Source organism: Pogona vitticeps, chromosome 1 (genome assembly GCF_051106095.1).
Source record: "Pogona vitticeps strain Pit_001003342236 chromosome 1, PviZW2.1, whole genome shotgun sequence".
Classification (NCBI taxonomy): domain Eukaryota; kingdom Metazoa; phylum Chordata; class Lepidosauria; order Squamata; family Agamidae; genus Pogona; species Pogona vitticeps.
The window spans coordinates 37,943,164-37,957,932 of NC_135783.1; the positions used below are offsets into that span (position 1 = coordinate 37,943,164).

General features: G+C 41.6%; 1 protein-coding gene across 1 annotated transcript in view; it reads left to right on the top strand.

The window, feature by feature from the left end:
- The first annotated feature begins 9,661 nt into the window (after positions 1 to 9,661).
- The window catches only part of STUM (stum, mechanosensory transduction mediator homolog), a 68,103-nt gene continuing 62,995 nt past the window's right edge, over positions 9,662 to 14,769 (top strand). The window contains exon 1 of the mRNA XM_072990987.2: positions 9,662 to 10,004. Coding sequence (XP_072847088.2) covers positions 9,797 to 10,004 — 208 coding nt within the window. The 5' untranslated portion in view covers positions 9,662 to 9,796. The remainder of the gene's footprint in view (positions 10,005 to 14,769) is intronic.

The following is a 14,769-nucleotide window of genomic DNA, read 5'->3' on the forward strand; positions in this document are numbered from 1 at the left end:
AGAACACGGCCAAACAACCTGAAAAACCTACAACAACCATTGGACCTTTTTTGTTTGATCCTGCTGTAGGGCTACATTTTGGAGGGGATGGGCTGGAATAATTCCCCAACCGACAGAAGGGTCCTTTTAACAGATATTGTTCCTTGCAGAGGGGCTTCTTCTGGTGTGATCAGATGCGTGCCTTTCCTGCCATCTGACTGCATCCTGAGTTGCATAATAGCTTATCCTAAAGAGGCATACGTAACACTACTATTTAATTACTATATTTATATTTTGACTTTCTCCCAATCAACACATTTATATTTCTCCTTTCCCACAATGAGTTCAAGGTGGTGTACACAGCTCTCCTCTTCCCTATCCTTTCCTCACAACCCCAACTTGGTCAGGTATATCAGGCTGAGAAAGAATGAAAAGTTCAAGGGTACTCATTGAATTTCATGCTGCAGTGGGGTTCTCCCAATTTCTTCTGCATTCAGCACTCTGACAACTACACTATACTTCATTCTTTTAATTACCTTTGAAGTTATGTGACTGTGGCCTTACTAAACAGAGGAAGAGAAATGCTGTAACTAATAATACCTAACTATTTTAGTTATTTTTAAGAAACAGGAGAGCAAAGGGCTACTTTTAAAAAATTCTAACCATAATGGCAAATAAATACTTTTTCAGCCGTGAAACTGTATCTTTAACTGATTGTATTTCAAAAGTAAATTTCCAAACTCTGATCATTGTACAGGTCACAAGAGGGACAGGAAGAGTTAGACGTCACACTGACTGTGTTAATCTCATTAAAACTGTGGGTTTTTCTCTCATCTGGATCTTCTAAATTAGTGATTCCCAACCTTTTTTCACTTGCATACCCCTTGGCAACCCACTTCCAGAGTGACGAAGGTTTATGAAGCAGAGAGAATTGAAAGCTTAGCTTGTGAGGGGTCCATTGCCGAGCATGCACTCTGTAGTGGTGTATTCACAATACTGTACATTGTTTAAGGAGGGTCCCCACTCCATTTGTCAAAATAACAAAGCAGAGACATTGCATTTCTTGAGGTTAAATAATGAAGAAAACCCTCTCCACCACTTGTCATAATGTTCAATTAATTTCGCCATGTTTGAATTGTATCTTGGTTTACACTGTTGTCATATGTGCCTTTTTCTGCCTTTTTTCAATTTGTTTCACTAATGTCTTGGTGTATACCCCTGGGGGTACACATACCCCAAGTTGGGAATCATTGCTCTAAATTCATTTCCAACTTTTGCTGCTGAACCTCACTGCTTATTACATGAACACAAATTCAGAAAAAAATATGCACCCCAGAAACTGTCTCGGAGGTCAGTCATACATTAACTGGCATGGAGATTTCCAGGGTGGATTGGTGAGCTGGACAAGCAGGGTTCAGGTTTATGAGTGCCTCCCATCCCACTGGATTAGGACATATCATAAAATTTCTAATAGTCTAAATCATATAATCTGCTGCCTGCATAATCCACCTGTTACTGAAACAATGGATGGATTGTCTGAGCAGAATGCAAGAACTCACAGAAGAATATGTGTCTACCATACAGAATTTGGGGACGCCAGGTGGCACATTCTCTGCTATGAATAGCCGAGAAAGTCATGCACTAGTCTGGGGGTGTTACTGCACTGAACCACTGAATCGAAAGGATTTAGCTTTGCTTTGCTTTGCTTCAAAGCCTGTATTGGGTTTTAAATTGTGATCAGTGCTCACACAGGGACTGTGGAAGATTTCTAGAGTTCAGGGTTAACACTGGGTGCATTGTGATTAGTGTTCCAGCCCACAGGCCGACTTCTTTCTTTCTTTCCTCTAGTCTAGCTTACCATTTATGGTTCATTGTAAAGTGGCTTGTTTTTTAAATACACACATTCCATGGCAATGTGTGTCATTTTGCCTTGCTTTTTCCATTCCCTATCTATCTATATCTATCTATATCTATATCTGTATCTATATATGCACATAGAGCTGATCCAGTAAACACCCTCCACCTGCATTTTCTCCTCTCGCTGATCATCCAGATTTTTTTATTTTTATTTTATTCCTTTTGGGTTTCACCACCCAATTCTCATTCTTCCTCTTCCTCTTGCCAATTGACTCCTGCACTTAATGAATCCAGCTCCACTCCACATGCACTACCTTAGACAGAAACACATGCACAGATGTTATCCACATATACACATGCATTAGGCAAACAAAACGCAGCCCCTCCCTATACGATAAAGTCAGCAAAAGCACCAAGTGCTAGGGTGACTTCACTTCTCTCTCACTCTTTTTATCCCTCATGTGCACAAAACACACTCTTCCCTCTCTTTCATTGCCCCCCCCCATGCTCCCTCTCTTTCCTCATGGCTGGCACTTTGCCTTCTGGTCTTCTCATCGCCTCCTCCTTTACAGACGCCCCCACCCCATCTTTACATATATCCAGAGAGAGAGAGAGATGCCCTTTTGAATACTTCCAACAATAAAAAAGTAGAATCCAACAGGCAAAAAGCCGTTTTGTAAGCAAAGAGTACTGGATGGATTCAAAACAGCATTTTTGTCATACAGGAAACAAAAAAGTAATTCAAATTCATCTGTTTTATAAGTGGAGCAAATTCTGGGATATTTTATGGTGTAGTCAGGCTCTCAGATTTGTTCTACTACATGGAGAGTCTACATGCCAGGGCAGGATGTAAAGGTGTAATAAAATTATTGAGTGGTCATGATATAATGTCAAACATTAATCTGATAATTAAACAACAACCTCTAATGTCTTTAAAACTTTAATATTTTCATATTCACCATTCTCATAGGCATGCTTCAGTCTCGAAAGACTATGGTAACGTGCTCTGTATGGAGGACTTGGAACAGTGTCTAGTGTGGCTGAGAAGGCCAATTCGAGAGGGACAATCCCTTCCACACTGAGGACAAATACAATCTGTCCCCTGTCCAGTTCCCTGATTTTGCTGTTTTCGGGACTGCCTCTTTGCCTCGGCCTGCTGGACAAGGGTCTCTTCAAATTGGGAGAGGCCATGATGCACCGCCTGCCTCCAGGCTGAACGCTCAGCTGTCAGGGTTTCCCATCTGTTGAGATCCATTCCTAAGGCCTTCAGATCCCATTTGCAGATATCCTTGTATCGCAGCTGTGGTCTCCCTCTGGGGCAATTTCCCTACACTAATTCTCCATACAGGAGATTTTTTGGAATCCGACCATCAGCCATTCTCACGACATGCCCAAGCCAACGTAGACGTTGATGTTTCAGTAATGTATATATGCTAAAAATTCCAGCTCGTTCTAGGACTACTCTATTTGGAACTTTGTCCTGCCAGGTGATACCAGAAATGTGTCGGAGGCAACGCATATGGCATATAATAGTATTCACCATTATACAAACCATTTAAATGGATTCATAGCAGATGCTTTGAGAAAGAAGGCCTTGAGTTGAAAGAAAGCCTCAGATGCATTCTGCGTTGCTTGTTACCCAAGATTTGCAAAATTTGTCTTAGATCAACACTTTGTCCTCTGATTAATGGTTGTAATATTCTCCCTGATTTTTTTAAAATCGCCCACACCTTTAGCAACAATTATTGTCACTAATCCATTTCTAGCAACAGACAGCTTCATGTTCTATTAAGCTTTTTCTCAGTAGCACTATGGAGTGAATTATGATCACCAGTATTTGTAAGAAGGTTTTATATTTTGTGGAACTGATAGCTTGTGTTTCAAGTGTCCAAAATCAGAGATTAAAGAAAGCCACAAAGGCACACTTAGTAAAACGACCAGGCATGCTTTCATGTTTAAATCTACCAATCAAATTCCCTCTCCCTTCAAACTGATAATCCATTGCATCAATCAATTTTGACACAACAAAACCCAGAAAAGTAAAATATATACAGTATACCTCTCCAACTGGCTATGTCTGCTATTCAACAATGTCGAACATGTTTCCTTTGTCTGGGCAAATAGTATAGCTTTCATACATTGTTGGCAGTAGAGAAAACCAAAAATTCTAATGGCCTTTGACACTGTTGAACTATTCTGAATATTGAGGAACATTTTTTGTTCACTCTTAGTTTTGCTGTTTGCCTTCAGTGCCTTCTTTCCTGCTTGCTGACATACGCACATTAATAACATACTTCTGTATAGTCTTTTTCTTCTTTTCTACTCCCTCCCAGGTTTTTCATTGCATAATACATAATACATTATGCAGCCTGTGTGCATATCGAGATACCACTACTATTTCTTTCTTTCTTTCTTTCTTTCTTTCTTTCTTTCTTTCTTTCTTTCTTTCTTTCTTTCTTTCTTTCTTTCTTTCTTTCTTTCTTTCTTTCTTTCTTTCTTTCTTTCTTTCTTTCTTTCTTTCTTTCCATTTCTATACTGCTCCATTAGTGCAAACACTCTCTGGGCAATTCATAACATACAATAAAATCATACAATACAAAACCCACAGTGTACAAGACACACAATAAAAATACAATAAAAATCTGGTCACTAGCTAAACCAATAAACCGATCTTTACATAGAATTAAACAAACTAGACATTTAACATTTAAACATCTCAGGTCAAAAGTTCAACACTAACAGAAGGCTTCTCTATATATTTATGTCTTGATTAGCTTCCTAAAAACTGAGAGGGACGGTACCAGGCCAAATCTCTGTAGGAAGCTTCTTCTGGTAGAAAGGGGCTAGGACGAAGAACCTTTAGTTCCTAGTGCCAGCTCTTTTGGCCTCCTTGGTGTCACCATTTTTAACATCAAGAAGTGTGAGGAGTGGGTGGGATGGGTAGCTATTTTGTAGGAGAGACGTTTTTGTTAAATGTTGAGGTCCTAAATTGTTATGGGCTTAATAGCACCTTGAATTGGCCACAGAAACTAACAGAGAGTAAATGAAGACACATCGAGACTGGGGATATGTGTGCTGCTGGGCACCTGTAATCATTCTTGCAGCTGCATTTTGAACCTTTTGAATTTTCTATACTGATTTCAAAGGTGGACCTATGCAGAGAGTGTTACGGTAGTCTATTTTAGCAATTAGCATGAACCACTGTTAGGCATTTCTTATCCAAGTAACGGTTCAGCTTGGCAGTCAACCTAAGTTGATATAAGGCACTCTTGGACACAGTAGATATTTGTGCCCCGATCGAGAAAGCTAGGCCCTAACTGTGAACCCAATCCTTCAGGGGGAGCATAATCTCATCGAGGCCAAGTAAAAATCCCTCTAACTGGTCTGACAATCCTCCCAACAGTAGGATTTCCATCTTATCTGGATTCTGTTTCAGTTTCTTTGCCCTAGTCCAGTCCATTATTGATGCCAGGCAGTACTCAAGGACCTGTACATCATCACTTGCAGATGAAGAAAAAGAGAAACAGAGCTGTGTGTTCATGACAACAAGCTCCAAATCTCCCTATGACTCCCAGCATATTATTTATTGTAACTGAATGTATAGGAATTCCATGGTCCTCCTCAATACAGTGGGGTCTTGACTTAAGAACCGCTCTCATAGGAAAATATTGACTTGACTTACATACTTAGATTTGAGTTAAGAACTGAAAAATAACCACGTGGGAGGCAGGGAAAGTGCAAAATGTGAACTTTCAGTTAACTGTTGGCCAGTGAAAAGGGTGCCTGTCTGCTTCCTCACTCCTCCCAGCGTTTAGAGAGTGGATTGGGAGTCTTCAGACTGCCTGGTACTGCCTGGACTGTATTTTCCCTGCCTTCCCTGAACCTTTCTTGACCTAAGAAAAAAAAGAAACAAAATATCCCCCTCTAGTGGTCGAAGGCAGAATAGCAGCTTCCCATTAGTTTCTATGGACGGAAAAGAGCAGATACGGATCAAATGGTTCTCAATGCATTCCTATGGGAAATGCAGATTTGACCTGAGAACTTTTTGACTTGAGAACCGCCTTCCAATACGGATTAAGTTCTCAAGTCAAGACCCCACTGTAATAGAGACAGTCCACAAAATTTTGTTGCCAGAGAGTGAAGTACAAAATTATCATGCCTTCTCCCATTTCCATATACGCTTATCCCACCAACAATGCTGGGGTTAAGGGTGCCAGGCCCCCTGTAGTTCAAAATCCATGTATAACTCTTATGTCCCCCAAAACTACAAAGCACAAACAGATGATTCACACACAGAAATACACACACACACTGGTTCTCTCTATTGGAGTTTTCTTCCATAGCACTGACAATCGTTTCCATACAGTACCATGTGTAATAAGCCTTAAAGGTGCTTATGACTCTCTGAGGCTGGATTAGAGATGTTGTGTTTGGGGGCAGTTAGACCACTTTGACACCTTAAATGTTGAACTCATGGTGTTCTGTGCTGCTAGGGACACAGTATTTATTTATTTTAAAAATTCTCTGTACAACTAAAACCACGCTGTTCCACCCATGCAATTCAAAGGAGAAATGTAAAGAAGCCGACTGAAAATGCCATTGAATCTTACTTCATCTTTTGTTGCACTTGAGAATAACAACAGGAAGGATACATGCACACACAACCCTATCCTGGAACGCCTTGCTGCCACTCTTAACCCCTTCAGCATTTGCTGGTCCTTCCTGCTCCAGCTCCATAGTTTCTCCCTGCACCAACCCTGCATCTGTTGCTGATCCTCACTTGTGTATCCATAAGGATCTCAACAATTGAGTGACAAATAAAAAGACCAGCTAAAATCCTGTTGTTTGGCATAGTACACCATACTAAAGTCCATTGAATCGATGGGGATTTGCAAGTCAACAACTACATAAGTTAATTCAAATGGGCCTATTCTAGTTGTGATTTTATGGAGGAGTTGACCACCAAATTCCCAAAGATTCAATGGGCTTACTCTAGTGTGACTTATTGTACTAAGCAACAGAACTTCAGCCACTGATTTGTGTCTACTAACCTGAGAGCCACACTAGATGCTAAGGTAGATGTAGATTCTCTGTGGTTAACTGAAAATCTTTCTCAAAATAGGATTTCTTCAGAGATGCATGGCTCAGCTATTGAACTGACAATTTAAGCCTGTTTTGCTTCTAGTTGCCAGCTATAAAACAAAGCATGGCTAAATGCAAGATAGCCAGATGAAGAAAAGGATGTGCTATGAGAAACAGACACCTCTCACCACATGAAGGAGCACCTTTGCCAAAGATGTGCTAAGTGTATAATTTAATTCAACCCTATAGGGGTTCATAAGCATACCTCATTCAGGAACAGATTCTTTCCCCCAGAGAATATTCTAAAAGTCTAGATTAATACTGATACTTAGTACTCAGTTGCCCTGGGATTTTTATCTCCTACAGCTATTTCGAGGTTCAAAATGCACCTGGGTTTTTTAATACCCTAACAAAGCAGGTGTTAAGGGCAGATTTTAGAGCATGATAGTGGAGGCTAGTAAATCTTATATCACGGAGGAGCTGGGTCTACTTCTAATGTTAGTTTGAACTATGTAGGTGCTATCCAGGTGTTGAACTCTATCTGCAAAAATATATTCAGCACCCTAGACAGCTCCTTTAATGTTCAGACTAGAATGTGGAAGACATCAGTCACCAGGCTGTCTTGTGGGTAAAGGGCTACAGAAGGGAGGAAGGATTGTCTGCCTGCAAAAGTAGCTTTTTTAATGTGAAATGACTACATTGGACAGAGCCCAGTGACTCCAGACAGACTCCATCCTCGTCTGTGTATTCAAAATTGGCTCAACAAGTTTAGTGACAAATAAAAACACACTGACTGAAATCCTGTGACTTAGAATGGTAAGTCCCACTAGAACAAGTCCACTGAAACAGCAGGGATTTGGTGAGTCAACTGCCTCCAAGTAAAAACAGAGCTGAGTCTAGCACATCTGTCTTGAGAGTGTGAGACAACTCCTCTAGTATTGACTGGGTTGCTTCTTCTGGGCAGAACATCTTATGGAGACATCACTGGAAATTCTGTATATCCTGCATAAATCCTGTCAGCTTCTCAGTGGCCATGGATAGCTGTGGTTGGCACTTGATTTCAGTAGGAAAGATGAGCTAGAAATATGCAGACCCACCATACACATGCAGATGAGGTACACATTTCTCAAGTGGATAAGAGAGTTACGTAGGAAATTCAATGTATGTGAAAATGCCCTGAGACAATTCTTGTGGGTGTATAATGCAATAAATTCAATGGCTGTGTGGGAGAGAACCAAAAGCAATCATATGTAAAAGTGTAGGTGTGCCAAAAACTATCAGTATTGTGTTTTAAAGTGCCAGCAAAACGCACATATGCCGTGGTGTCCAGAGCAAATAGACTCTTTTGGAACATTTTTATAGTCACCTGCTAAATCCTTTTTTTTCTGTTGTGGCTTGGAAACAAACATGGAATTTGTTTCTAGGCCACAACTTAATTAGTTCCAATGGAGTAGGGAAGGACCAAATTTTGTCATTTTGATCTCATTCATCTCATTTTTTTAAAAAAAAATGTAAAATTTGTATTTGTATTTTTCCCCTTTATCTGTAATTTGCTTTGAAGACATTCCCAGATGTGCGGAAAAAAAATAAATACACCAAAATACTTTCTGGTTTGAGGAGCATCATTTCTTGCACTGAGGACTTGATACAGGGTACACAGATAGAAAGACAGATGTCATAGCATTCATGGAATTGTAGAGCTGGAAGGGATCCCAAGATCATCACATCTGCTACCTTGTCTGTGCCGAAATCCACCATGAGCCCCTTTTTTAAAATTGTTCAGTGAAACAGAGTCCACCAGTTCTAAGAGAATTCATTCCATTGTCAAACAGCACTTACAGTCTGGATGTCATCCCTAATGTTAAACTAAAACGTCCTCTCATGTAGTTCAAATCTATTAGCCAGCTGTTACCCACCCTATGTATTTGTGCATTGAATAATTCAAAACTAGCTATTTTGGCATGTGGGGCAAGTGGCATCATCTCCCACTCACTCTGCCCCTTTGTTTTCCCAACACTCCTCAGTTGATTCACTTCTGCATTTCTGTGCTTTCTAAATTTTGGTGATCTGGAGCAACACTCCAGTTGTTCCTTCACAGTTACAGCCTACATCTTATTTTTCCTGTTTAAATATACACTCCCAGAGGATTCCCATGAGAAGGGAATGATAAAACATTTCTGAGTATGCGACGTAGAAAAGCCTGGAAAGGGGCTTTTGACAGTCAGAGGCGACTTGAGGGCGCATAGCTATTATTAAATACACAACTTTGCCTTTCCCCCTATTATAACTCTCAATCAAGTTTTCCAACCTGGTAGTGTTAGCTATTCCTTCGAGCTTGGGCCAGGTTTAATTGGGAGCCGTACCTTTCCCTGGCCTGAGAGAAGTTCGTTCATTCCTTTTTTTTTACCTCACGGCTGTCCTGTTACTTTTAAAAAAGCAACAACTGGGGAGGGTGTGTGTCATAAAAGGTGAATTAATCTTCCAGTAATCTGACCTTTAGGAGGAAGGAGGGCGAGAGCCTCTGGGATAAGACGAGGAGAGGGGGGGATGCGGGGCCGGGACGGATGGATACAGGTGAAGCATAGATTGCGCGTTTTTGGAGGGGATGGCAGAGCGCATGCGTCGTCTCGCGGGCCAAAAAAAGGAGAGAGAAACCTGGGAGCGCGTGTGACAGAAGCAGAATAAAGTGAGGGAGAGCAAGCGGGGTGGGCGAGCGTGCGCGGGGTTGTCTCTTTAAGCGGCGCCCTCGGGAGCCCGGGCGCGCGTTCCATTGAGCGCCTCTCGCTTCAGAAGCGGAGGCGCCTCCCGAGGCAGACGCGAACTCCCGCGCCTCACTCGAGCCGGGAGCCTCCGGGGTGCGGCCGCTTCAACAGGCGTCATGGACCGCGGGGCGAAGGAAGGAGACTCTGCCGGGCCGGCCGCTGGTGAGGCCGCGAGGGGGGCCGTCGCCTCCGCCGCCTCTTCCTCAGGCGGCGTCGTGGTGCAAGTGCGAGAGAAGAAGGGGCCCCTTCGCGCCGCCATCCCTTACATGCCCTTCCCGGTGGCCGTCATCTGTTTGTTCCTCAACACGTTCGTGCCGGGGTTAGGTAAGCAGCGCCCTCCCTGCCCTCCGGGGGGACCTTCTGGGCGCGGAGCAGTTGCACGCCGGCGCTTGCACGAGAGCGCGTGCCGAGCTGTTGGGGCGGCGGACGGAGAGGTGGATGGAGGCGGGGCGGGGGTTGGGGTGCGGGGAGTCCCTTTCCAGGGGATCGGGGCGAGCGCGCCCGGGCCTCGGGCTGCGAAAGACGGGTGGAGGGCTTGCTCTCAGCCGCATCGGCATGTTGCTCCCGCGCTTTGGGATCCGAGAGAGAGAGACAGAGAGGGAGAGAGAGCTTCCGAGGCGAACGCCCTTGCTCTCATCCCGCGACGGCTACTTTTTTATGGACAAACGACCCATTAATTCCCCGCAACCTGCTGCTGGTGCTGCTCTCGGTTACTTTGGAGATGTGAAAATGGGTCGTGGGTGGGAGGGCGGACGGGTGAACGGGGGATTTCAATCAAATCAGGACAGCTTCTAGGGGCTCCATAAAGGGTGGGGGGTGGGGTTCAGATAGTGCGGCGAAAGCAGAGATCGATATGCGCTCCTTAACATGGATAAACTGTAACCTTAGGGCGGGGGATCTGATGTTCTGCGGTGCAGATTTCCCCACCTCTACTGGAAAGTGAGAAGAGCCTTGTCGGATCAGACAGACCATACCTCTGGCCCCACGTCCTGTCCTCACCTCCCCTTCGGTGGCCAAACAGATGCACCCAGGAAGCCCAAAAGAAATCACACTTCCAGCCCCTTTGAGCACGCCCCCCCTCCCCGAAACTGGCGGAGGCATCCTGCCTCTGAACACTGAAGGTCTGGTTCTCTCTGATTAGTAACCACTGACAGCTCCATGCTTTGTGAATTTGTCTGACCTGCTCTTAAAGCTATTTAAGGTGGCAGCTTCTACCTCCATTGGTAGCATCCAGTTCCATAAACTGATGTACAGTATGTGAACAAGTGTGAATATGTAATTTCTTTTGTCTGTCTTTGATACTACTGCCAGTGTTTCTTTTACAGTAACGGATGTTTTAGAGCATGGTGCCCTGGGGGTAGTAACAGAGGATTAATTCATCCGGAAATCCAAATTTATGTGGGGCATTCATGGATGTATAGGGAGGTACTAATAACTTTGCTTCTACAGTAAAATCACAAACAATGACTAATATTCCTCTCTGTCTTAGAGACCTGTGTGTCCCTTACTGACAGGGTGGGGGACATTTCTGCCCCATTCTGTTGGCTTCCCCTCTTGTTTGTTCACAGAATTCTCATACGGAAAGGTGTGGCTTCTCCAACGATACCTATAAGGTTTTCTGAGGTATCATGAGGGGAAAGGGCCGGGAGAAAAAATTGTTTTTCAATGGATAAAACATCTTGCTTCACAAGGCATGCTCTATATAGATACCCAAAAGGGAATTCTGAAAAGCAGGGGAAGATTGAGAAATCCTGCCTCAGAATTTCTCATAGAAAAGGTTTCTACGGGAAGCGCCACACTGTCTTTCCATTGCATAGCAGGAAAAATTAAGTAAATATAACTCCTCTTGATATGAAGGCAGACTAAGCAGGATACTTTGTCCATTCCACAAAAAGCTCCATCTGTTACATTTCTACCTGTTGTGAAGCTGCGAGTTCAAAAATGGCATCTTAACACTAGGATTTGCTTCCCTCCCCTACAAACCATATGTACTCTTAATAGCCATTGAGTGTGATTTTGTATTTTTCTCTCCAGTGGGATGCATGTTAAGTTTTAAGACTCACACACCTTTGGTAAGATGAAGTGGTGAGATTACATGAGACAATGGTTATGCAATTTGCAGCTGGAAGAAGAGAAAAATATTGTAATATCAGAAAGGATGAAAGAAGCCTGTGAAACAGTCAGCACAATTTTAGAAAAGCCTTACCAAGAGATACTCAACAGAGCTATTGCCAAAATCAAAGTAACTAAGGCGTTTGCAGACTTTGGTATTGTTAAAATGACACACTTTCTTACTGCTAGGCTTTGTTGCTTCCTTGTAAATGGCTTTTTAGGGACAGGACAACTGCTTCGCAAAAGGCTTCAGAACAATGGTCTGTTGAGCTGCTGCTGGATTTCAAGAATATTACACCGACTGAGAAGTTAGCTGCTTTCTTCTTTGCTGTTTAAATGGGAAGGAAGAATAAAATAGGCACTACACCACAACTGTTACTGCTCCTATGCACATCCTGTTAAAAAAGAAAAAAAGAAACTGTTGTTTCCAAAGAGTTCAGATGAATTGATCTCTTGTATTAAAAACAATATTCATGCAGTACCTTAAAGCTAACAAGTTTATTTTAGCAAGAATGTTTCAAAGCTCAAAAGCTTATACAATAATGAGCATTAGTCTTTGTTAGCTATGGGATTCTTTCATTCCTTTGGGAGTATTTGGTTCCCAGATTTTATTTGTTACTGTTATGTGCCATCAAGTCCGTTCTGTCCCATGGCAACCATATGAATTTGTGATTTCCAAATGTCTGTGTTCTTAAAAGTCTTGCATGCCTCTTGTAGACTCAAGGCCATGCCTTCCTTTACTGAGTCAGTCTATCTCATGTTTGATGTTCCTGTTTTCCTGCTGCCTTCAACTTTTCTTAGCATCATTGTCTTTTCCAGGGAGCCGTGTTCTCATTATGTACCTTAGTTTAGTCATTTCTGCATCTAGAAAGAGTTAAGGCACAATTTGACCTAGCACAAAATAAAAATCAATTTTTTAAAAAAAATCAAATTCATTTAAATCACAATTTAAATAAAAAGTTTGATTTTTAAAAAATTAAGTTATGATTTAAATTAATTTGATTTAAATCAAACCCACCCTGATTTTACATTTATCAATTTTCTTGTCAGTTTTCTTCACTGTCTAGCTTTCATATTCATACATAATAATCAGGAATATTATAGTATAGGTTATCTTTACCTTGGTCACCAATCACATGCCCTTTCCCTTTAAAGAACTTTTCTAGTTCCTTCATAGTGTGGCATTAAAATTACTGTGCCATATTGGCAGGTATTATGGTAATCTTCTTCTGTTTTACTGGCTGGTTTGATGATTGAACCAAGATATGCATGCAAAATCTTTAACAACTTCACTTTTTCCATTTTCAATACCAAATTAATATAATATAATTCTTTACTCATAAACAGCATATTATTAACAATAGTAAATTTTATGTGGTAGTCAAAGATGATCCATAGCCAACAATATAAGATTTTTAAAAACTTGCGATATGCCTGTCAGTAAAAATAGCTTATCTGAGTGTTAGTCTTCTTACTCCTTTGTGCCCCAACACCCATTAGGTATGTTTTATCATGCAATCTATAAATAGTGATTCCATCTTTTCTCAAAAGGAGTTCATGGTAGCCTGCACAGTGTCCTTCCCTCTATTTTTATTTAAAACATTTGAGATGGCCTGTTGTTACATGCTGTCAGGTTGATGCTGACCTGGAAGTCCTATAAATTAGATTGGTTAGGGTGAAATAAAGTCGCTAGCCAAGGTCACTGAGGATACCTTATACCTCATTGAGGATTTAAACTTGCATTTATCTGTTCCTAATGTGGATCTGTACTATTGTGCCAATACTGGAATAGTGACACACATTAAATCATGAAGATGTAACACATTGTGAGGTTACATCAACCTTTGTAAACCTGGTGCATTGTTGATAAATCTTTTTTAGCTGATATTACAGACAAATCACAGTATTCAGAACCAAATACTTTTCGCCACACTGAAAATTGAGAGGGTTATATAGTAATGTTACAGTCTCAAATTATGGATGTCCATATTTATTGACTTTACACTTCAAGGAGGTTATTGCAAGAAGGCATGACCTGTTTTTTCAATAGGCTGCTCTGCCCCCAAGGTCAAATAATGCCCATCTCACTAATGTACGGCTGTTGGTGGCAAGTCCCTCTGAGCTGACTGTAGCTGACTTGTAAGAAACTGGACATAGAGTTGCTGTCTTAAAAGCCTCACCTTTTCTAATCTGATACACTTTTTGTTTGCTCTGCAGATGCTCTTAATTGTTGAGAAATGAAATGTTGTTGCTTTATTGAAAATGCTTACAAAGATTCCTTTTTCAAAAACCCTGAATCAGCAATATCTCCATCTTCTCTATAACTTTTCACCTCTCTCTCTCAGCACAATTACAGGAAAGGAAGCAGCAGAATGTCACATTAGTCACATCAGAATTTTCTGCCTCTTGGAGTAAAAGCACATTTATCCTCCATATGCTAATATGGAAATAAATAGAATGTACTTTACTAGATGTCTTTCACTTGTTTTTTAGAGAAACTGGTGGAAATGCCACAATATGAATGTTAAGGCATCTGGGAAAGGGTGCCAAAGGGATCACTCTTGTACAACAGTCTTGCTGTGGAAACTGTAGCAAATTCAAACGTGCTTTGTATTTTTTTTTATTTTTAATGAGAATGTAGGAGTTCTTGATATTCTTTTGCATGGTAGGCTAGCATGGCACCTAGGACAGGAGATGAGATACCCCAGTTTTTGGTTTTCTGTCATCTTTTGATTAAGCCTCTGAAGTCTACTTTTTATGGGCAGAAACAGTCATTATGGAAAACCTGTAATTAGAACTGAAGGCAGGGATAGCGCTGGAAGTTTTGCAAGAGTTTTTACACAATAGTTTTATGTTGTCTTGCCACGAGATTACCCATGTTTGTTCTCTCTGGTTTTCACACAGTATCATTGGAAGGCTGGCTGCAGGTTGTTTTTGTCCAGAAATAAACCATTTGGAAAATTACTGCAATTTCATT